We start from the raw sequence: 24,442 nt of genomic DNA, 5'->3' as shown, positions 1-24,442 counted from the left end.
TCAACTGGATTTAGATTTTCTTCCTCCTCAATAATGAAATTTACTCTCCTTTCTAACATAAAGAATACGTGCAATCCAGAAAATAAGTGAAAATGCACCGTGGTTTGTTTCATTTCAGATACTCTTTATCTCTCAAGTCATCTTGAATGTTTAGTGTGGAAGAGTATTTCTCTTGAGAGCCCACATTGAGAAGTTCACATAGATCAGTTAAGTTGCTCTAAATATAAAATTGAACAAACTTGTAAATGCTTATTCAAGAAGCCATGTAATAAATTCAAAGCAAACTATTCTTTTGTCTATTCTTTCCTTTTGCAATTAAAGTACAAGGTATTTTAATTTATCTCTCTCAAGTACAAAGTGGCTTAAAATCAGTACTAAATTCTCAAATACATTAATTTTTTGAAATCTAAGGGTTGACATTATTTATTTAATTAGGAATAAAAAAGCACACAGTACTTCATTACTAGTCCCTTGAATTAATAGCAGATAGTAGTCTAAAGCTTGAATCCTCCATTGAGGGATTTAGATAGCCAAGTCATGGGTTTTGAGAGGCATGGTAATAGGTTTAGTAACATCAGATTCATACTTCCAAAGCTTGAATTCTCCATTCACAAAATCATAGTAACCACCCAATAGAGCTAACTTCTTGTTCTTTATTTCTTTATTAACATATGGATATGTCTGCAGGTTCAATAATGAGTTATGCACTGGCTCCTGCATGTACAAAGTGTAATATAATTAATTATCAAACAACCTATGGTAAATAAATGGTAACTATTTGAAGCATGGTTTTCTGGATGGAAATTAAAATATTTAACTGCAACTTAATTAACTAACCTTTTCACAGAATTAGCATTGTTCTTTGATATCATAGCATTCATATTCTTTCAGGACCTTGACTTTGGCAGGTAAACCAATTTTTACCCAATCATCAATGAAATCACTGCATAATTCAATTAAATCATAAAAAGTATTAACATTCACAATTTATTCCATCATATATAGAATTCAAGTCTTACTATGGAGCTGAGCCATCCTCTGGATGACTCATAAGCCTAGATATTCCGCCGCAGCGACTATGTCCAATAACTAAGATGTTCTCCACCTGAAAAATGCCATCACATTGTGATTGATGCAATCTCAATTACGGTATGGTCGCAGAGATATCAAAAACCGTCTAAACTGCGGTCCAAGATCGATTTTAAAACACTTAATGAATAAAAGCTAATAATTACCTTTAGAGCCTTAATAGCATACTCAATGGTTGGACCAACTCCTCTGTATCTTAACTGTGTAATAGAAATTTAATTATTAAATAAAAACGATTGAATAATGTATATATCATATAGAAATTAATTTTTATAGAGCATAGTGAAAGAGACTTGATTAAATGAAGGGACCATGTTAGCAATGCTTTGGATCATGAAAGCTTCACCAGGTTGGAAGTTCAAGATAATAGAGGGACTCACTCTAGAGTCAGAACAAGCAAATACCATAAACTAAAACACATAAATGAAATTGAAAATTAGATTAATACCAAAGGACACAAAAAAGAGAAACATTTATTTATTTACTTTTGGTATAAGTTATCAAGCTCTAATTAATCAATCACCTTGGGAGATTGGCCTTTTGCAAGTTGATCATATAAAATGTAGTATGCATGAGTCCAAATTATAAAGTGTAATTGGTCATTGAATTTGAACTAATTATTAAAGTATAGGCATGATATTAATTAAAATTTTATTTAATTTGGAAGTGTACTTGAAATTGTTGAGCTTGAAGTAAGTGAAACCATTTAAGATTCTCTGCTCAGCAGGGTCAATTGGATGTGGATAACATCCCTGCAATTTCAACTCAACTATAAGCACCTCAATTTTTGAATTGGCTACCCCATTAAGTTCCTCTTTCTCACTGTAACCAATAATATAAGTTTCATTAAATACTATATGTTATAATTTATTCATAATTAAATTAAATTATTAGATCAGGTAAAATTTTCTTCTGGTTAGAAATTAAGTTTAATTAATTAACCTGAGAAGGTTTTTCAGTTCTTCAATTGCTAGCTCATATGATTGCTCTTCCATATAGTTATCCCTTTCTGCAAGTTGCAAAAAGTTGTAACTAATTTAAATAACTTAAAAAGATAACAATTTAGTATAGTATAAAATGTATAATGCATGATATTGAAGAAAAAATAATAGATAGATAACCTATGCAGTGAGCTAATTAATTTTAGAGAATGAGAGATAGGCTGCGAAACTAACAAATTCTTCTTCCATTTTGCAATGTTTGCTACTATCCTATTTATAAAAGAAAACTGAATAGCATTTGGATGATTTTATACGAAAATTAAGTAATGTATTAAATTTATTCATTTTGTGTATTTGATGCTCTAAAAGTGTCCTTTATTTAATGTTTAATTAGTTAAACTATGACACCGAAAGATAGTCAATTCATTTTAAGTATTTTTTATAGAAAATAATTTATGCAAGTAATAATTTTAATAGACTTATTATTCAGAACAATTTTTTCAAATAAATTTTATATTTTAAAAATGTAGTAAAATGTAGTAGTGTACGTAGTTTATAAAACCTTTATTTTCACACACACTTTTTTTCTTTCTCACGATTTAAGTGCTCATTTAGTTTCTATTTATAAATAAAAATGAGTGAGTAATAACTATGTATTTTGTTCAAAAATCTGTTTGAAATTTTTTTACACCTTATTTTTTGTTGAAGTAAACAAACTTATGTCGTATCATTAACAATAACTTGCTTAAAAAACACAAAAAACCTCAATCTTTGAGTTTGGACAACAAAAAACCTTAAAGTAGATACAATTTTTGATTTAAAAATCAAAAGTAAAAAAAAAGTGATAGCGTAGACTATTTAAATTATCTACAATGAACTTTGAATTGAGTTCGAAAATCACAATATTCATACCCAAATATCATGCCTCCAAGAAATAGCTTGTTAGTAAATCAAAAGCTTTCCTTTGACGCTCAAACACAATGCAAAATTTGTCACCTTTGGTTGAATAAAGACGTCATTGTCATAACGTAAATACAATTAAACACAAACCTTGTGTCATTTGTATATGCAACATCAATGCTACAATTCTATTTACGGATTAATGACAAATATTAGTATATATTAGTGTTGTTAATGACGATAGGATCATCAACTTCCCTACCAAACAAGTTAAATGCACAAAGTAAGTTTTTTTATAAGTGCACTGGATCGGTCTTAGGACCACTTTGCAGTAGTTATTAGGCCTTAGCCAATCTAGTAAAAGCCAAACTCAAAGCGTTCTGAATAGTCAAATTTGTCTGTGTCAAATTTGCAACTTATTCATCAGAACTGTTGATCGTTCATCAACTGACTACCCGCATTTTGGTCGGATTCTCCCCACCAGAACACTCCCGGGGAATCCTTTAAATAAGGTCTTGCATCCAAAAAAACAGATACACATTCATTCATTACCTATTTCTTCTCTAACTTAAATAAAGAAACAACATCTTATTGTTGTATAATACACCACGGTACAAGATTGGTTGATTATTTATTATTATTATTATTATTATTATTATTATTATTGAATTTTAAATAATTTTTAATGTATACATATATTTTGATATTTTATTTGAAATATATTTTGTAGATATTATTTTTCTTTTGAGAAATTGTATTGGAATGAGCAAAAACTATTGGAAGACAAAATGAAATAATAATTATTACAATTAGATCTGATATAACTACTAGAAAAGAGGAAGAAAAGATAAATTAATTTTGTGATACGAAAAATGTGGAAGATATAAAGTAAAATCAAAATCAATGATAACTTATTCTCATAAGGGTAATTGTCCATTCAAACACTGATGCATACCGTTTAGTGTCTGCGAAGGATGGACAATTAATGTTCAATGTGAAACACGCAATCACGATTTAACGGATACTTTAGAGGACCATTCATATTTGGAACATTTAAATGAAGATGAGAGAAAATTAATGAAGGTGGAAGATTGCATCAATTTGTATCATGGAAATATTTTAAGAAAATTGATAAACAATTAAAAAGGGTAAACATGGTAGGTATTGACAAAATAAAATGTGGTTGCTCAATCAGAACAACTCATGAGTTACCCTGTGCATGTGAGTTGACATATTTGCAGATATTTGGTACCCTAATCCCTTTAGACACCATTCATATTTTCTTGGAGAAAATTAAGCATGGAACATGAGGAATTTTTATCACAATATGACTTCTTAGAAGAGTGAGAGACAATGAAAGCATACATGAAGACACAAGATATTGTTAGTCAAAGGATATTTTAGACAAATGTGTGTGAACTTGTATTTCCACATACAATAATGTGTCCACCATCTAATAACGTGAACACCAAGGGAGCTACTAAAAATAATAAAAAGAGAAAAGTATTTACTTTCATTCTGTTTGATTATCAAGTTAAATAGATAAGTTAAATTGTTGATTTTAACTAACCAAGAACGTTCTTCGTTTTCTGTTTTCACAACCAAAATCAACCTTGAGTTATTTTCTTAAGTTTTTAACAGGAAATCTTAAATAGGAACATTTGCAATTCAAACCCCATTTCTTGTAAATCGACATTGCTACTTCAGTTTGTTAGTCCTTTGCCACATACCTCAAATAAATAGAGACACTTTTGTAGTGATGATGTAAATGAATGAGAAATAGATTGTGCAAAACGTCTCAATCATTGGGAACATATAGATCTAATATTTATCAAACCATTTTGTATTTCATAAATAAAAATTAATTTGTATTTGTGAAGTTTTGTGTTTGTTATTTGTTTATTTTGGAGAAATAAATAGTAGTGACATAATTGACCGAAAATAAACATATACCATAACGAGAATTATATTCATGATACAAAATATATAAACACAATATACTAATAGTCTCCCGAGAAAATATACAGTAAATCATTTAATATCACATAAACTTCATCATATGAATTTATTATCTATATGACCCTCCATAAAAGCTCATATGCTCTAGTGTCTCGTGTCGAATATGGACCAGCTTATGTAGACGATGATGGAACATGTTGATCATATGAAGTAGTAGGTGGACTAGCAGGTGAAACATCAAGGAAGATCACATGATGTGAAAAATTTACGTACCGATCATTACACATGCTCTCAAAGTATTATGCTGCTACCATTCTATACTAGATGGCACTGGGGGAACGTCACACGTAATGCATTGAATGCGACTAAATTGTCGAATACTTCTCTCTGGTAGATATCAGACTTAAACTCCACCCCAACGAAGGTAGCCAGAGAACATCGTTGTTGGTTCAAAATGATGATTAACTTGGTCATCATCATACAATGTTAACACTACATCCTTAAACAAAATAGCATCAAGTCTCCGTTGATATGTTAGCAACTCACCTTCAACATCATGTTCTGCAGTCCACCTACGGGCTCTTGGAGTATTTTCAAGAAATCTTCCACTATCACCCCGCTTATAGATGTTAGGAAAGTCCTCGTAAATTCAACAATGCACCAAAAATAAAAGACAATTTAGTAAATTATAAATACAACTTAATAAATTAATAACACGAGATAATATGAGTCATATACCTATAACAGGATCATATATCCTCCCAACTGCCTAGTGTTATGAATAGCTTCATCTATGAAGTTATCATATAACATAACCAATGCATTTGTACCTCATGACAACATTTTAAATTACTGAACAACCTAATATATTTTGCCTCCACACGACTATGAGTCTTTTCTGTGAAAATAATGTTGTCAACTAAGTGCAAAAAATACGTTCTTGCAGTATACTCAAACCGATTAGTTTGAATGAAACTTTTGTACAGATTACACAACCACTACAATATATATTGTGCACATCTATTAAAATTTATCTTAATAGTTGCTTCTTAAAATGTTGCTTCTAATAGCTCATGTGCAACAATCATATCATTATTAGTATTCATGTTTAATTGTGCACTAAATAACCTACCACATAGAGGAATGTGCAAAAGAGCTATGACACTGTCAAGGGTGATCGTTATCTCTCCATATGCCACCTTTTGACAATAGAAGATATGAGACTAGTGTAGGTCATTGCCATGCTTTTGAACATCTTGTTCAGATTTCATCCTTGTTAAAGTCATGAGACCTAAAACCACCTCTACGACAATGTTGACGAGGTGGATGGTTAGCCTCATTCATTCTTCAATATGATATCGTGGGTGGAACTCTATCGCCTACGTTGTGGGCGATGTGCGAATAATTTCCCGGTTCGCGCGTCTCATTCTAGTCATTATAAAATTAACATATTAATTATTATATCAATAATTTTTATTAAAAAAATTGAAAATTAGAAAACATTTTGAATGTTTCAAAAGATTCAAATGTTTTATAAAATTGAGTTTTGAAACTTTCAATTTTTCGAATAGGTTGGAACGTTTTAAAATAGCGAGTTTTAAAAGTTTCTCATTATTCGAAACTTTTAAAAAATTTGGAATTTGTTTTTTTTTTTTGTAAGTTTCGTATTGTTCAAAACTTTTGAAATTTATGGAATTCCCTATTTCAAAAGTTTTGTATCATATCCATTTTTTTTTTTGAAAAACTAGAAATTATCTTTCAAATATTTTAAATTAATCAAAAAGTTCGAAAAAAAACTTACTTATGAAAATATTGAAAAATTTGCTAAAATTTCGAATGTGTGAATGAAAAATAATTTTTTTTCTTCAATTTTTTATATATAGTAAAAGAGTAAAATAGTCTTTTAAATGTGTTGGAAAGTGAGAGTTATAGATATAAGGTGAAAAGTAAAAAATTACCGTAGAAAAGAAACGAAACTGGCCGACCCCATCTGTTAACACATAAAGAAACAATTAAAAAGAAGTAAAAATACACATATATTGTGCATGCTTAGGTAACACAAATGCAAAACAAAATATTAAAAATTTAAAGAGAAGATAAAATGAGATATCCCCCAATTTATATTTATATATATTATTCTCTTTCGTTTTAAATATTTATAAACAAAATATATTTAATCTAACTTAGATAAAATACATTTTGATTTTTAGTTATATTTAAAGTTAAGAGGTATTATGAGTCTAACATTTTATATTTATTTTTAAATTATATAAATTGTATAAAATATATAAAATATCACAAATACTCATTGGATTTGTACCATGATGCATACCATTAAACTAAAAGAAAAAAAAAAGTTTACACCAAAATATATAGCCACCATTGAAAATATGGATTGAAATAAATGCAAAGAATATCGCTTCGGATTAGAAAAGAATAAGTGCACATATATGTGAGTGCTTTCTCACAGTGTATTGATAATCCTTATCCCACAAATGAAGTAAAACTAAAATGTGAGAGTGACCTTGCAATTGGCCATTCAAAAGATACCTCAAGTCTCACTTTCTTCTCATTTACTGGATGGAAGGTATATTCATTCAGGAAAGGTTTTATTTAGTGGTTGACTAATCTTCTTTAACCACTTCTTTGTTGCCTTGCATTTTCCTATTCCTCTACTATCTTTTTTTCTCCATTTCCCATTTGCATTTCTCATTCATGTGTTGTAGGTCTTTCTAAGGAACATATGAAGACACAAATCTTGACAATTTGTCACCATGTTTCCGGGAAGATAATTATGGAAAGTATTGACATGAAGAGAAAGATAAAGAAACAATAAGGTGTTAAATGAATATAAAAAATGAAATATATTCAAATATAAAGGGAGATAAATTATTAAGTGATTACATTTACAAAACTTACTTTTTTGTAATTAAAATAAAAGTCATGACAATAAGTATCTTTTTGATATTTATTAAAAAAATAATATAAAAAATCACTATTTCATAATGATAATTTTAAACCCTTTTTTTTTTAGGAGTGCTTCAAACTGGCTTGTTAGCAATTTTTTTGGTGCTGCATCTTCAAAAAGCAAAAGAAAGTGTCGCCTGTTTCATGGATTTTTTTTCCACTTTCACTTTAACTTGATGCGTTTTCCAATGCTTGTTGGAAGCTTTGTGCATTAGGATTGACATGAACAAATTCAGATTAAGGATACAAAAAGTAGATATTTTTTATTAAAAATACATTATTTGAATTTAAAAAAAAAAACATAAACTTTAAAGTAAAATTCCTACATGTTTGTGAACTTTTCCTAATTCACAAAAAACAAGAGAAGGTGACCTCATAACCGACAAATCAGACTACCGGGAAATTATGCCATGTTTAAATCTACATAAATTAGGTTAAATTGGACTTTGAAATAGACCATATGTAATTGCTTCCTTTATTTATCAGCATTTTTTTAGGCGTTAAAGTCTTGCTCTGCTTCTAAGTTGTCATCGGGAAAACCAAATCAGATTAATATTATTCTTTTCCTTTGTATTTCACTAAGGCTTCATCATTATTGTATGTGTATTGTTGTGAATGAGTTTTTTTTTTCTTTTTCTCTTTCAAATATAGAAGGACAGAGTTAATCTTTATTTTTTCTAAAATAGGATTACCAAAAAGTACTACTCCTATGTATAATTAAGCATGATGCGGAATGTTCACATTTTTTTCTTCGTTGTTTTTGCTTATAGTAATGCAATTTCAGCTATCAAGAGTCTAAACAAGTGGGAATGAGATTTCTTCCTGAATTTCGAAACACATAGAATTAAAAGGATTATAAAAACATATGTAGACACATACACCGTATAAATTTTACACACATATTAAAAAAATACAATAATTATAAGAAATATGTCATTTTACTAAATTATTTCTTTTAATTATTAATAGGTTTTTTTTTATTATTATCAATATAAAATAAAATAATATTTTAAAAATTATATATAATTTTTTATTAAATATTTATTTTTGAATATTGAATTTCTTTTTCTCTTTAGTTGCGACCAATTGTATACCATCTTTGAAATTATGTATCTAAATAGTGCACCGGTATAAGTGTATATAGGATGGGATATTATAGAAGGGACCCACATAGGGAGGACAAGTCCCAAGTGGTGAACATCATTTCTAGAAGGTATAAACTGCCCAAAATCTTCCCTTTATTATGTTTGACAATAATGTTCCCTTAATTCTTCTTTGGTTGGAAATGGTGGAGTTTGATTCAGCTCAATACTGCTACTACTATAAAAGACAAATAACACTTTTTTTAGTCCTTGTAATCACATCATTAAGGTTCAAAGGTGATTTATCTACCAAGACACATTTACGACTCTCAACTTCCCATATCACTTCTTTTTTTTTTTTTATGAAAACTTCCCATATTACTTTCTACTTATCATTTAAACATTAGCGAAATAATCTTCTAATCCAAGAGTTTAACCGCGTAACACAGACCCACACGAAAGTGCAAAAATGAATATGTCAAACTTAGACGCTGCATAATTAGCACACCCTGCATACATTTGCAGTGCACAAGGTTAGAGAGGGAAGCACCCAAATTACAATATTTTTGTTGTCTTGATCTTCTTATTTTTAGGAAAGGACTTTTAATAATTGAAAAATTAGTAAAATTTAATTAAAGATTATTTGAACTAATATTCAAACTAGAATCCTCCTTAACTAATTAGATTAGAATAGTTTATATGCACATTGTAGCCTAAAAGTAACCCATATATACTTTGCCATCTTAATATATACAAAAATTCCACCAACACACTAATTCAAATACAAACAAATTCCACCAGAAAACTTCTATAAAATAAAATAAAAATCATACCTATCACCTATAGAAGTATGATACCTGACAAAAAAAACTTTAAAGAATTTACAGAATAAATAATAAATACATCTCAAACTCTTCAATTACGATAGACGCGCTCCAAAAAGATGAATACGAACAAAACAGAAATATCATTAGATTAACAAAGCAGAAGATAAAATATGATTAAAAATAATAATAATATTCAATTGGGGCCGGAAAATCAAAACGGTTTCAAATTCCGACCAAGCCCATTGACATTAGCAAAAAGTCCAACCAATTCAGGCCTGTAAGGCAAGAACGACTTCCTCTTCGTCTTTCCGTCATGCTCCACCGTCGCACCAGGGTTCACCGCCACTTTATCCGCCTTCGTCGAAGGAATCTTAAACATCACCGGTTGCTTATCCTTCCCATCGCTATGACTCCTTATAAGCAAATTCCGAAACTTCCACCGCTTCGATCCAGAACCCGTGGAACTACTCTTTTTGCTTCCAATTGCAACCAAATTAGGGTTCCAAACGCAGTAACTCCCTTCCGCTACACCTTCCAAATCGACGCTCTCATCCGTCGAAGACGAACACGATGCCGTCGTTTCGCTTTCCTCAAACATCAGCGTTCTTAAAGGTAAACGACGTCGTCTTGTCGTTTCGTTAGGAACCGTCGAAACGGCATCGTCTTCGTCGTTTAATAGAAGATTTTGGCCGAATACCGGATACTGCATAGGTTTGATCTGACCGTTACAGAAAATGTCATCAGCGGAAACCACCGGGTCTGTCGAAACGAAAGTGAATTCGAAATCGCTATCGTCGTTGTCGTTTTGATGAGTTGAATCGTCGTTTGAAGTTTCGAAGGTGTTGTCGTTTTCCCATGGTTGGTGGAAAATCGCGTCGTCGTCGGAGAGAGAATTCGAGTCACATCGAAGCTCCTGGATGACTCTGGCGGCGATGTCGGCGAGGGTCTCCGATGAGTAACTGCTGAAACTGAGAGAAGGAGAAAGGTGTTGATGATGAAAAGAAGCTTCTCCTTCATCGTGGTGCTGTTGGTGAAGCTGCATCGTTTCCACTTCCATCATGGTTGGTTTCTTTTCTTTTCTTTCTCCGATTTCGAAACGCGATTCTCTTTGCTTTATTAGTTGATTTTTTCACAGCTATTGAGAAAAGGAAAAGGCAAATAAAGGGAAAGAGAGTTTAGGTTCAAAAATAAAGGAAAAGTATGTGGAGAGGTTCTGGATTGGGATGTATAGGAATAGGAATAGTTATATGGATGCGATCAATTGTAGAGTTACAATTTTTTTTTTCTTTAGTGCGTTTATACTTTATATGCAGTATTTTTGGCTTAAATAAATTTCTTTTCTTTCTTCTTTTGAAATATCCTTTTAAATAAATTTATAAGAGTTTAATGTGAGATGCAAATGGTATAATTAAATCATAATATGATATAAAATTAAATAATATATAATAATATAATAATATAATAATAAAATAAATATTATATTATGTGTTTGATATATACTGTCAATATGATTACAATTTATTTGGTCAACATATAATATACATCTTATTATTATATTATATTATATTATACTAAAAATTATGAACAATTATATATTGGTTTTTTAAATTAATTTTTTGTATTTTAAATACTATAAATTAATAAAAATTATTAAAATTAAAATAAATAATAAAATACTTTTTATTTATAACTATTCATTAAAACTACTAAATAAATAATTTGTATTTAAAAAAATTACGAGTAATAAAATAATTATATTTTATTTATTAAAATGTAAATAAAGATATGATATATATTATCTGTAAATGAAAAAAAAAATATCCTTATAAATAAATTATATTTATTTTAAAATTTTAATTAGTTTTTTTATATTTTTATAATTTTGAATACTAATTTATAAATTATATAAAAAGACAAAACTACTCTTATGATAAAATTAGAATTTTTTTAATTAATTATTAATATTTTATTTTTAAATTTACTATCAAATTCTATTAAATATTGTTATATTTATGTTTGATTAAATTAATTTTTATATTTTAGATTATATTTTATAAATTATTTTATATTTATATTTCATTATATTTCAATTGTATAATGTAATCATATTTTATAAAATTAATTGAATAAATTATTGTTTTTATCTTATTATGATGATTTTTAATTTAAAATAAAAATTTCAACTGAAGAAACAAAATAAGATAGAATTTTGAATTAACTTATCATATCATGGTGTTCTTCAAGCACTCGATTTAGACATAATATGATAATATATTCATATTTATATTGTTAATATATCACAACTATACTTTAAAAATGATTTTAGTAAAAGTCAAATATTTCTACTAATTTAATAATTTTGATTGACTAACAACATAAAAATTAATTACGGCAACAAATATTTTGAATATTTAATTTTGTAAATGTTTATACAAAAAAGAAACTTAAAATTTAATTTACATGTCTATTTTTCTTTAATATAATTATAATGTTTAATAAACAAAGATAATTTTATAAATACTGTGAATATGTAAACAGTATTATTAAAAGACATATGTTGATTTATCAATAAAAACTTACACAATTAAATAAAAGGTCATTTATTTTATAAAAATATTTTTTGTTTTAATTTTTTAAAATTTATGATATTATTTAATAATAAAAAAATAAGAAATTTTCAAAATAAATAATTGTCAACATTTCTAAATAAAAATATAAGTTTTTTAACATTATTTTAAAAAAGTAAATTTTCATTAATTAAAATTTTATTTTATCTTATTATAATGATTTATATCAAGAATTTATAATTAAGGTAAAATAAAAGTATTTTGAAAAGTGAAAATAAAAAATATTTTTATAAAAGTAAAGTGTTTTTAATTTTATATTAATAGAAAGGTTGATTTTGTTTACTAAAGTTGAATTTGTTTTAGAATAAAAAAAAAAAACAAAGTATTAAAATTTTATTGGCTTAAAAACATATCTATCGTTTTTATGTGGGGAGAAATAAAAAATTGATCAAATTGGAGTAAGGAGGTTTCTGTTTGGTTGTTTGGTCAGTGTGAGCCCAAATAAATTTGCCAGCTGAAATTCAAACCTAAAGAAAAGTAAAAACGAAATATCTTTCCATTTTTCTTAGGTGGGTGGTGATGTGGTGTGAATAAATTTTCGCTTGCTTCATTGACACGTATCACGTGTTATGATATTGACACGTGGATGTGAAACAGGGTTCTCGCGCTGTATGACACGTGTACGCCGATAGGTTTCTATGCCGTCATTATCTATTAATTTATGTTTCTAGAAACTGGAACTAAATCTAGAACGATTAATTAAATTTTAATTTTAATGTCAATAAAAAGTAATTTAAAATTAAAATCGGATGGACTAATGGATCATGGTCCATGGATGGAAGAAGGGAAGAGCTACTAGGTAGGGTGTTCATTAATACTGTCTTTTTAATAAAAAAAAATGAATACTGTTTTTTAGTTATTGTTTATTAAATAATTAAATTTCTCAACAAAAATCAATGACATCAAATAATGAGGTCGCAGCTGGTTGAAGATGATTGATTAATAAGCATTGAGCAAGGACCAACCACGTATTTGAACCCACATAATTCACTTGATTGTAGTAACAATTAAGAAGAAGTTGAGGGTTGATTCATTTGCACAAGTGAAAGGGACAAGATTTAGGCATGGTAGAGTATACTCTATTGGCTATGAGTACAAGGGCGGTGGGTGTTATTTTATATTATATATATAAATATATAAACGGCTATAAGATGCATGAATGAATGATGGAGGATTCATTATGAAGTAAAAACTGGAAAGGTAATTACGTTCACGGATTATGAGCAACAAAGGGAGGATTCTAAACGTATTATTATTTACTGCATTAATTGTTTGCTTTGTTAAAAGTCGCTATTTTGGTGCCACATAATGCAATTGATAATGACCATGAACGTATGTGGAAAGTAAAGCATTATAGAGGCCTAACTAGCATGAGGATAGAATTTGCTAATAAAACCACGATCAGAAGTTCCACTATAAACGTTTACTATAACTACTTGTGTAAGAAAACAAGTAGTTGTGGCTTTCTTGTTTAGCAATATTTGTTGTTTTTTTGTTATTCATTATGTCTTATGTGGAAATTTGTAATTGGTCGGCTGATAACTGAGATAGTTGCAATTCATAGATTTGTCCGTTTATTCAATATTTTTATTTAAATATTTAAGTAGATACTCTGCCTTTCGCATACGGCAGGAAGAATAGGGTTCCATATTTCATCATTTATAGCAAAATATATAAAGGTTCCTTGTAAATACTAAGTTTGATGACTACCCGGTCCCTCAATTGAAAAACATTAGATCTTCCATTAAAGTAGTTAAACCGTATACATTAGAATGTCGATTAGCTAGGGATTAAAGTCCCTCTGAGTTATGAAATTTTAAATGGATTATAATTAAATATTTCAATAAATAAAAATAAATTAAATATAAATAAAAATAAATTTATTAATTAAAATTAATATATTTAATTTAAAATTTGAATTAAATATAATAACTTTTTGTTAATTTATTTTTGTTTATAAATAAAAACAGACGAGTATATAAAGATTCATTTATCTTTGGACTATATATCACACCCTTTATATATGTCAAAGTCATATTATTCTTTTGTTTGGATTAAGTTTCCATGTTATCTAAGTCAATATTGATATCAACCTTGTATGGATTGACACATTCATTGATTTAGTAAAAGCTTGAATTAATTGAAAATATCAAATAACATATTTATCAATAATTTTCTAACATGTTATCAAGCATGAGTGTGAAAGGCTCATAATTAATATACCAAAGATTTAACTAATAATATTTATCAAAATAACATATAAAATATGGGGTTAACCGGTTAAGTCTTTTGATGTTTGAAATTAATGCATGATCCAGACTCTTAACATTTGATATTTAAGAGGTATATATGTATTAGAAAAAAGTTACTTTGTTATCAAATTTCTCATACCAATATTATTTTTCAAAAGATACCAGCATATTAATTAAAGAAATAGTGACTATCAAAAGATCTTGATACACAAGCAAGATTACGAACAATGAAATTTGTTTGCCTCTTCGTATAAAATTAATCATATAGTTTTGGTGAGAGCTAATAATTGACTTGAATCAAGAATGAACAACTCCTAATTAAGTGCGCAAGAGCTAAATTCCTTCATGTACATAGGTCATTATTTATCTAGGATTATTCTAACTGGAATTGTTTGTTGTCTTTCTCTAACACTAGCCCTCTCTAGTTATGTTCGGTTGGTTGTTACAATGAGAAAAAAAAAGAAAACTTCTAATATAAATTAAATTAAGAAAACATTAGTGCTTGATGTTTTTTGCAAGCTGAAGCTTGAGCTTTTAAATCTCATTAAACCTCAAATAAATATTGTATTTTCTTCCTTTGCAAAAACAAACCGTATTTTCTTGATTGTGGCCCATCATGAAACATCAAGTGACTATATATTACTTTAGAAGAAAAATAAAGTTAGGCAAATATATACAAATAACTTATTTCACAAGTAACACTAGGTCAGCTTATATGTATAGGTTACATCAATAGAGACCAGAGTGAGATTTGTATACACATAAAATATTACAATTTGGCTTTGTTGCTGGAATAAATTTGAGGTAGTATTATATTTGTAAAATCAGTAGGAAATAATATATATTTGGATTTTGGCATGTGGGGATGGAGGACGGAGACATACATATAGTGTTAGAAAAAGTCCTTCCAAATTTATAAAAAAAAGTTCCAAAAAATTATAAACCATTAACCATGGTTTAATTAAGCCTCGTTGAACAGTTACAACAATGAACTTAAACATGTGGATTCTACGCCCTTTTACGCTCTCAATGCAATTTAGATATATGAATGAAATTAAACGACTCAAATTTAAACTTTAATAAATAAATATTATTAAATTAATGATCAACATTAGTCGGCTAATTTCATCGAAAAGAATTAAAAAGGATCATGCGAATTAAGTTGGGTGATAAGAGATATGTAGGTCGAGGTGGATAGCACTGGTGATGTGGGGTGTGTGATGTTAACCACCCACATGGCTATTTTGTCTCATGGTTCACAAACCAACCTCTATCTATATAAATATCAAATATCATTCTCTTTTACGTCATTTCATCGTGCTAAGTCTCAACCAACCACACACTCACCATTTAAACAATTAATTAATCTATAATAAATCTCGAATTTTTTCTAAATAACTTTTTATAAAAATAAAAGAGATTTTTTGTATTTTGAGAAAAATAATGATAGTAAAATTGGTTATAATAAATGATTTTTATATGGACGTGAATATGATGTCATGAACAAGCAAGGGATATACTTATTTATTGGTCTGGCTGAATTGAATTGGTATAAGTTGGGATGATTGACAAATGAACGAATGAATCTGGGGATTTCGTAACAAGCTGCACAAAATAGATCCTTATTTGGAGGATAAAAGTACGGAAACGCAAAACCTATTGCTTAGTTTTAGTCTTTTATCTTTTTTTTTTTTTTTTTTTTTTTTTTCTGAATTAGTCATTTATTCCTAACAATATCAAATAAAGTATGAAAATATGAGTTTATTTGAAAATTTGCGTTACGAATTTGATGAAATTTATATTATATTGAAGAATATAATTAATAATATGAGTTTTGATTGAAATTTTTTTTTGAATTTTTGTATAAAAAAAGATAACATTGTTGAAATTTTAAAACATAAAATATCAAATTGTCACTTAAAATTAAAATAAAGGACCAAGTTAGGAAAAAAAAAAAGATAAAGGACTAAAACGTTATCTAAAATTAAGTTAAGGAACTACAAATGTAATTTAGCATATTATATATTATGATTGATCATGCATTATATTTTTATTTGCTTTAATAAATAATTTTTTATAAAAGGAGTATCATTGGTGTTTAATTTTCATGTATTAATGATGGTGTAATAATCAATTATGTAAATAATTTTACAAATAGTTATAATAAAAATTAAAATATATTTATAATATAATATAATAATTATAATCAGATAATATAAAAACAATTTACATTTACAAAATATAAAAATTAAATTCATTTGTTTTAATAAATGATTAGTTACATGTGAACACCACATGTATAACTAACTTAGTGAATCAGCAAGGGAACGAGGGAGGGATACGGAGAATGCCAATAATGATTAAACAAATATCATTATAAAAAAATAGCGTGATGTTACTTTTATCATCCATACTTTGATTACTTTCCATCATTCAAAACAATAAACAAATTCATACATTCATAGCAGATTAGCAGTGGTGTACAAAGAATGTTCGGATTATTATCCATCCTGTACTAAATTATTTTAAGATAGATGGTTTATTTATTTTTTATTTTATGTTATTATGGACTTCACTCTATAAAAGATTATCAATAAATAACTAATTTAGTAATTTAGAGTTTTTAAAACAATGTTATGAGTTATTATTTTCGAATGAATTGATAAATGGTGTAATCATATCTGACTTGTTACGAGTTACTTTATATTTAATTGTTTTTTTTAAAATAAAATTTAAGAATTACTATCTGACATATCATATTAGGATCAATCCGCTCTCGTATTTATTTCGTCTTGTATTTAATGAACTCGCAACATTATATTTGATTTAATTATGAGACAAATTAAGGTCTAAAATTTGATCCGATTAAATATTGAGATTTAATAAGTAACATACCAAACCCAACTTAACCTGTTCTCACCCTAACAGATAAACCTCACTCCGAGTCTTTGATTTAAGGAGGATTGATAAAATTCAACTCAAACACTATTTAATTTCAAATAAGACCGAGTCTTTGATTTAAGGAGGATTAATAAAATTCAACTCAAACACTATTTAATTTCAAATAAGACCGATATTGACTTGCACTTTAGAAATCATCAAAGTAATTTAATTTTATCCAAGCCGAAATTGCCAAGTGTGATTCACTTTTTTTGAGTCTCAGAACCAGAAGTTTGGGACTTGTATTTAGCTTTACCTATGACTTATAGGGGTATATATAGCTTGATTTAGATAATGTTGTTTGAGTTTGATTCTCTCCCAGTTGTACAAGATTTATTAACAGGCAAAACAAAACAAATGTATCTTGGGTGATTGTAGATCTATCCTTCAACTGTGGAGGCCCTAAGATTTATTCCCAAACCATTTCTTTACTGATGTATTTTACTCATGATTGATGCTGTTTTTTTTTTTTTTTGGTATAAGATTGATGTCGTTTCTTTTCAACTGCCATTTGATTAATATTCGATTAATTCTAGCCTTGCCTCCAGTCCATTTACATTTTCGAGCTGCTTGATCATGGGACATATATCTAAGCAAATGAATAAATTCAGGTTCACCATTTATTACTCATTTTTTCCATCCCTAGCTCTAGGAGACAACCTCTAACTCTAATCATCAAACATGAAGGAAAACAACAAAAGTGGTACCAATGCAATTTTTTTCTTGATGTATCTCTACATGACTAGTACCTTTTATACCTTTTAAACACTACTCTTATTGATAAATATTTGTATTTTAATTACTTATAGCCTCTTCTTTTGGGAACTATTCACCACAAAAAAAATAATCATTCCTCGTAAAAAAGAAGCACAAAATTTATATTTACATTTTCAAATGTTAGAATATTGGAGCCAGTGAATGTGTACATGATAACCTTTCCTTATTCATGGAGGACATCAATCCAACTAGCAACCAGAAAAATCAAGCAAATTCCTTTTGCTATGTATGGGCCAATGCTTCTAAAGTTGCCGCTTCTCAAAGTTCCTTACTCAGTATTAACTAGAGCTTTATGTGTAAAATATGAAACTCATGAAGGAAATCATTCTGTGTATGTTTGGATCATAAGTGAGCTCGGTAAAATTACAATGACATCATGATTTTGTTGAAATTTCGTGAAGTGTAGCTTTTGTTAAAGTTGAAGTGATCCACCGTATGATTATATCCGCCTTGCTAGCTGTCTAGATGGCATTCTTTGTCCTTGTTTGCAGAAAACTTGCAGGTTTTTTCTGAAAAACAAACAAATTTACCAAATTAGATTCTAATGGAAAAGGACACCAAAAAGAAAGGGTACAGATACTAACTATCCGATATGAATCCAATAACTTGTCTTTTGACTTACTAATTAGAGTGATTTATCCAATGGCTGTGATTCACTAGCTAGAACGAACCATTGCTCATAGACAATTGCTTACTACGATTAAATATATTGTTAGTATTATATTATTCTTTTAATTAATTAAGATAATTAAAACAATACCTATGTTAAATGCACTTCTGAGGTTTTCCAGAACAACCCTGAAGTATGAAGAACATAGCAGTACATTCCACATACATCTTAATCTGGATCAAACTTCATATTCCCACTATTTCTTTTCTTTCTATTATAAAATTTTCGTAATACAATGATTGGTGATTGAAAATTGAAAAATGATAGACCAGTTGATTAAGGAATACTAGTAAAAGTAAATATGCACAAAAAAAGAAGTGATTAAGGGACTAATTAAAGGATTAAAACCAAAGAAAACTCTGTATTCTCTGCATGCGTGCTATACTATATTGGTTCCTAACACTCAAATTGTTAGTTAGCTGACCTCACAATAGTTTAATAAGGATTAATTTAGACAAAACCAACTTAGTATTTCAGATATCAATCTACATACCAGTGTTTGTCTCTCTGAAGTTTGTCACTTTTTATCTTTCTAAGTATAAATGCCTCAAATACAACCTTAAAATTAATTGAGATCCAAATTATCAAGAATGAAATTAGTTGTACCTTGGCTCTGTAAGACTTAATGACTGAAATCAGTAACTTGTCTCCAGCTATTTGTCTCACTTTTTGTATCAATTCATGTCTTGAAATCTTTCTTTCCTGCCAAAAACAGAGCAAGTGATGAACAAAAGATTGAAAACAAACAACAATATCAACTCTCAAACCACTATGCAATGCAAGAAGGAAACAAACACTTACTTTTTTAGCTTTGTAGAACTTGGAAATCAGGGAAATATCAAGTGGTGGCAAAACCTTGGAAAGCACAGAAATCAAAGTTGGAAACGGCAACCAAGGTGAAGATGGTCTTACATGTTCTTCCTCAGTCTTCTCAATCTCTACAACCACGATAAAATACACATCAATAAGTAAATTCATAGAAGGATACCCCTCATGTAGCACCAACCAACACTTTGAACTAAAAGACATCTTCGGTGTATGATGTGTGTTGGTGTATTGGACACTTGTGCTTACATTCAATCATATCCATTTTGTTTTGATAAACTAAAGTATCTCTGCACGTAACTATAAAGATAAATCCCCCGAGGTAACTCAAATTCATTTAAGGGGTTAACTTCTTCCAATGGTATGTTTTTCTATACACAATCTGATCAAATATTTAAGGGATTCACTCATTTCATTTTATTAAATTATCATTGGTGTCAACGTGTCATTGTCGTGTGTGTTCATGTTTGTATCAATGCATCATTGCATTCAACAGATGAATCACTAAACCACATTAATAAAACTTTAAAAACACACAAACCTTTGAAGGAAGGAACCCTGAAGCTTATAACATAGGCAGGCCAAACATGAGTATTCATTCTACTACTCCAAATCATGTACTTGGTAGGAGCTGCAAAACTATCCACTCCAGAATCATAATCCTCACAACTTGGATAACATTGCTTTGTATCATCTTGCACAATCTCTGTTCTCCCTAAAATAACCCTACACAGTATCAAATGCCTCATACCATCTCTACCAACAACACACCTTTTCACACTGCACAATCACAAATTTTCAACAAAAAAAAATCAATATTCCATCAAATGAAAATTCTAAGATGGAGGACTTTGATAAGTAGTCCATTGTTGACTGATACTTGAAAATTATTCACAATTCCAATAACAACCGATTTTGTCTATTAGAAGTTTATGGTTCTCCTCGTGCTCGTAGTTGAGAAAACTTGAGAAAACAAATATATTTATCAAAACTAAATTTGTGGAACTGCGACGAGTCAAATTAACATCTCAACCGTAGGAAGAAAACCGTGAATTTATAGTGTTGACAATTATCCTTAATCCACCACCGAAGCAGTTGTCTTGAATCAAATAGAAAATTGATGAATAATGAGAAATGAGGGAGAAGGAAATTCACCTTTGGAGAGGAGAATCATCTGGAGAGAGGCACAGGTTATGACCGTGGACGTGACTAAAACCGTGTGAAACAATGTCATTCACATCATTCTCACCGGAAGTACCGTACCAAGCATATCTCACGTTGGCATTACCAGCGCGCAGTTTAGAAACCGCTTCTGCGTAAACGTGAAATGATTGAAGACGCGCTTGTGAAACGAAGTCGGAACACGCGTTTCTGTGGATGGCGAGAATTTGAGTTTGGGCCCCTAACAGGCCCAGTCCACGAAGGAACCTCGTTTTTAAAAGATTGTGAACGACGTCGCTTTCTCCAATCCTAAGTAAAAACGAGTCGGGAATATTTAGTTGTAATATAGTGGTGCCAGAAACACCGCTTTCGCAATCGGAATTAACGGAAGAGTCATCTTGTTGTTGAGGGAATAATGTTGAAGTTGATTCCATGTTATTATATTCGGAAGCTAAAAAGTACAAGTAGAATGGAATATAAGTGTTGGTAAATATGATATAGGATTAGGATTAGGATTAGGGAAGCGATGTTAGTTAGTTGTGATGAGAGGAGTGTAAGTAAGTAGATATAAGAAGAGAAAGAGAGATTTTGATGATGTTAAAAAGAGGCAGAATAAGAAAGGTTTAATAAAATTGGGAACAGAGTATGCGATGTGCGCTGCTTGTTTTGAAGAGAGAGAGATATATATGTTTATAGTTTAGCCTGTAGTTTTGGAATTTAGAATGGCGGCACCAACACAACACCCATCCATAATATGCATAGGAGATATAGTCACTTATAGTTAGTTATATTTCTATATTTACATTTTTATTATTATTAAATTTCGTGTCTTGCTCACGTGTCCTGCTCCAACTTGCTCAATAATTTACTTCTTTTAGAATATTATCATTTCTTTTAATATTATCTTGTTATGCAAACAGTAAAGTGAAGAAAGGGAAACAAATTTAATCTAACCGACTTTGGTATTTGAGATGCACATAGGTTTATGGTTTGGATCGCAAGAAACCGAAGCCGCACACTATTGGCATTTAGACTTGATATGTCTTCTTCAAGCAAAGGGGATCTATATTTAATTTAATATCTTTTAGTACTAATAGTAATTGTTCGAGAAGGCAAATGTTTTTCTAGACTTGGTTTGGTTTTAAAAATAACGAACTTAATACATAACAAATTGAATAAGTTTTTAGAAAATAGATGTAATGGGTTTTGTTTATTTTCCTCGTGTCTTTGTTTTTTTTCACTTGTACAAAATATTACAATGACGTTTAATGAAATTTTATATTCTTTGGATCACTTCACTTTTATAAGATATTTTGAAATTAATAATATAATAAAATAATAATTTTTCGTTAGATTTACCATCAATTTTTTAATTATTTGGTTGAAGATTTTTTTTTTTTATTTCTTAAGTGATTGTGCAGAATGAAAAAATGTATAGTCGTAAATGCCCTTAATTAAATATATATACATCATGTTAAAATTAATATGAGAAAAAATGTGGGAGGTTTTGACTTTAAAAAATAATGTGTTTAGGAATTTTAAAAAGAAAATAATTAATTAAGAGTGAATTTGAAATATAAAAGAAAGAAAATATGATAATATCATTTTTTATTTAAAAGATATCGTTTCTGTTATGTTTTAAGTGGAAAACTGAGAAAGAAACTTAAGAAAGATGGAGAGAATGATGAGAAATAAGAGCTTGTATTATTCATCCCTTCTCCAAATTAAAAATACAACACAACTTTTATAACCTCCTAACTACTAATAGAATCTAACAAACTTACTAAATCCAGTAAGTTCTAAAACTGACTTCTAACTAACTCTATTTTTGGTATTAACTCTCAACACCCCCCTTTAATACCAAAGATCAACAACAACACTCGACAATCTATTCATGATGTGCTGTAAACACCAATTCTCAATCAAAATTTCACAACATTCAACATATTCTTCAGCTTTATGAATCTCTCAGCTTTCAAAGCTTTAGTCATAATGTCTGCCAATTGATATTCAATTCTGCAATGCTTTAAACTAATTCTTCCCTTTGTGACTTGGTCTCTAAGAAAGTGGAACTTTGTTTCTATGTGTTTACTGCGCCTATGAGAAACATGATTTTTGGCTAAATCAATTGCAGACTTGTTATCAATCTGCAATTCCATCTCTTGTCCAATATCTACCTCGAGTTCCTTCAACAATGAAGATAACCATAAAGCTTGGCAGGCTGCACCACAAGCTGATATATATTCAGCTTCACAAGTGGAAAGAGCCACCACATATTGCTTTCTTGAACTCCATGAAATAGGACCACCAGCAAACATAAAAACATTTCCTGATGTACTCCTTCTATCCTGCTTGTCTCCACACCAATCAGAGTCTGAAAATGCTACAAGTTGTAGCTTAACCTTCCCTGATTGATTAGGAAATAGGACACCAAAATTCATTGTCCTTTCAGGTATCTCAAGATCCTTTTAGCAGCTGCTAAGTGAGATTGCTTTGGTTGAGCCATGAATCTACTGACCATCCCAACACCATAAGAAATCTCTGGCCTGCTATGACAGATGAATCTCAAACAGCCCACCAGCTGTCTAAACAATGTTGCATCAACAAATGGTTCATACTCTAGCACTTCCAGCTTCAAATTTCCCTCTACTGGAACTCTGACTTCATTGCAATAAGTCATTTTGAACCTTTTCAGCACATCTGTAACATATTTCTTCTGATGCATTATTATTCCATCTTTAGTCTTGACAAATTCCATTCCGAGGAAATAAGCCAACTCACCAAGATCAGACATTTCAAATTCTGATTTAAGCTTCAGCTCCATTCTTTCAATTTCTGTTTCACCACTGCCTGTAATAATCAAATCATCCACATACAATCAGATCAGCACCATATCACCATTGCTAAGAATTTTGATGTAGACTCCATACTCAATTGTACACTTTCTAAAACCAGATTGAGTAAGAAAGGAATTTATTCTTTTGTTCCAAGCTCTTGGAGCTTGCTTTAGCCCGTAGAGTGCTTTCCTCAGTCTAAGCACCTTCCCTTTACTGTTTGCAGCTTCAAATCCAGGGGGTTGAGTTACATAGACCTCTTCACCAAGAGGACCATTCAAAAAGGCAGATTTTACATCTAGCTGCAGTAGTTTCCACTTATTCCAGCTTGCCAAAGACACAACAACTCTAACTGTTTCAAATCTAGCAACAGGAGAGAACACTTCACTGTAATCAAATCCCTCATTTTGCATGAAACCTTTGGCTACCAATCTTGCTTTATGCTTTGCTATGCTCCCATCTGGTTTCAATTTCACCTTATATATCCATTTCACACCAATGGGCGTCTTGCCTTGAGGAAGAGTGACAAGTTCCCATATGTTATTTTTCTCAATGGATCTAATTTCTTCCTTCATAACATTGAACCAGATG

The 24,442-nt window shown here is 29.5% G+C and overlaps 2 protein-coding genes and 1 pseudogene across 3 annotated transcripts; all 3 read right to left on the bottom strand.

Moving 5' to 3' along the window:
* Positions 1–244: 244 nt before the first annotated feature.
* On the bottom strand, positions 245–3,288 carry LOC101499077 (carbonic anhydrase 2-like; annotated as a pseudogene).
* A 6,361-nt stretch (positions 3,289–9,649) lies between these two features.
* LOC101498755 (uncharacterized) lies at positions 9,650–11,047 on the bottom strand. The gene has a single exon (XM_004501874.4). It carries the CDS (start codon positions 10,823–10,825, stop codon positions 9,977–9,979), a length of 849 nt encoding a protein of 282 aa, XP_004501931.1. The 5' UTR covers positions 10,826–11,047; the 3' UTR covers positions 9,650–9,976.
* Positions 11,048–18,441: 7,394 nt separating this feature from the next.
* On the bottom strand, positions 18,442–21,610 carry LOC101498415 (probable inactive poly [ADP-ribose] polymerase SRO2). Of its 2 annotated transcripts, none has more exons than XM_004501873.4 (5): positions 21,012–21,610; positions 20,398–20,636; positions 19,833–19,969; positions 19,638–19,733; positions 18,442–18,870 (listed from the first exon to the last, which is right to left on the bottom strand). In XM_004501873.4, the coding sequence occupies exons 1-5, from the start codon at positions 21,449–21,451 to the stop codon at positions 18,823–18,825; spliced, it is 960 nt and encodes a 319-aa protein (XP_004501930.1). In that variant the 5' UTR covers positions 21,452–21,610; the 3' UTR covers positions 18,442–18,822. The 2 variants fall into 2 exon arrangements, with proteins under 2 accessions (XP_004501930.1, XP_073224366.1); XM_073368265.1 differs by lacking the exon at positions 18,442–18,870 and adding an exon at positions 19,037–19,055 and having other exon boundaries at positions 21,012–21,592.
* Between the last annotated feature and the right edge of the window lie 2,832 nt (positions 21,611–24,442).

The sequence above is a fragment of the Cicer arietinum genome, chromosome 5, assembly GCF_000331145.2.
Source record: "Cicer arietinum cultivar CDC Frontier isolate Library 1 chromosome 5, Cicar.CDCFrontier_v2.0, whole genome shotgun sequence".
Lineage (NCBI taxonomy): Eukaryota > Viridiplantae > Streptophyta > Magnoliopsida > Fabales > Fabaceae > Cicer > Cicer arietinum.
This window is presented reverse-complemented; position numbering and strand designations above follow the sequence as displayed.

What these genes read in the sequence shown, in the direction of transcription:
- LOC101498755 (XM_004501874.4), bottom strand. Translation starts at nt 10,825, where the DNA reads ATGATGGAAGTGGAAACGATGCAGCTTCACCAACAGCACCACGATGAA.
- LOC101498415 (XM_004501873.4), bottom strand. Translation starts at nt 21,451, where the DNA reads ATGGAATCAACTTCAACATTATTCCCTCAACAACAAGATGACTCTTCC. An exon ending in GATGATTCTCCTCTCCAAAG is followed by an intron (nt 20,637 to 21,011) that starts GTGAATTTCCTT and finishes GTGATTGTGCAG; the next exon opens with TGTGAAAAGGTGTGTTGTTG. An exon ending in AGTTCTACAAAGCTAAAAAA is followed by an intron (nt 19,734 to 19,832) that starts GTAAGTGTTTGT and finishes TGTTTTTGGCAG; the next exon opens with GAAAGAAAGATTTCAAGACA.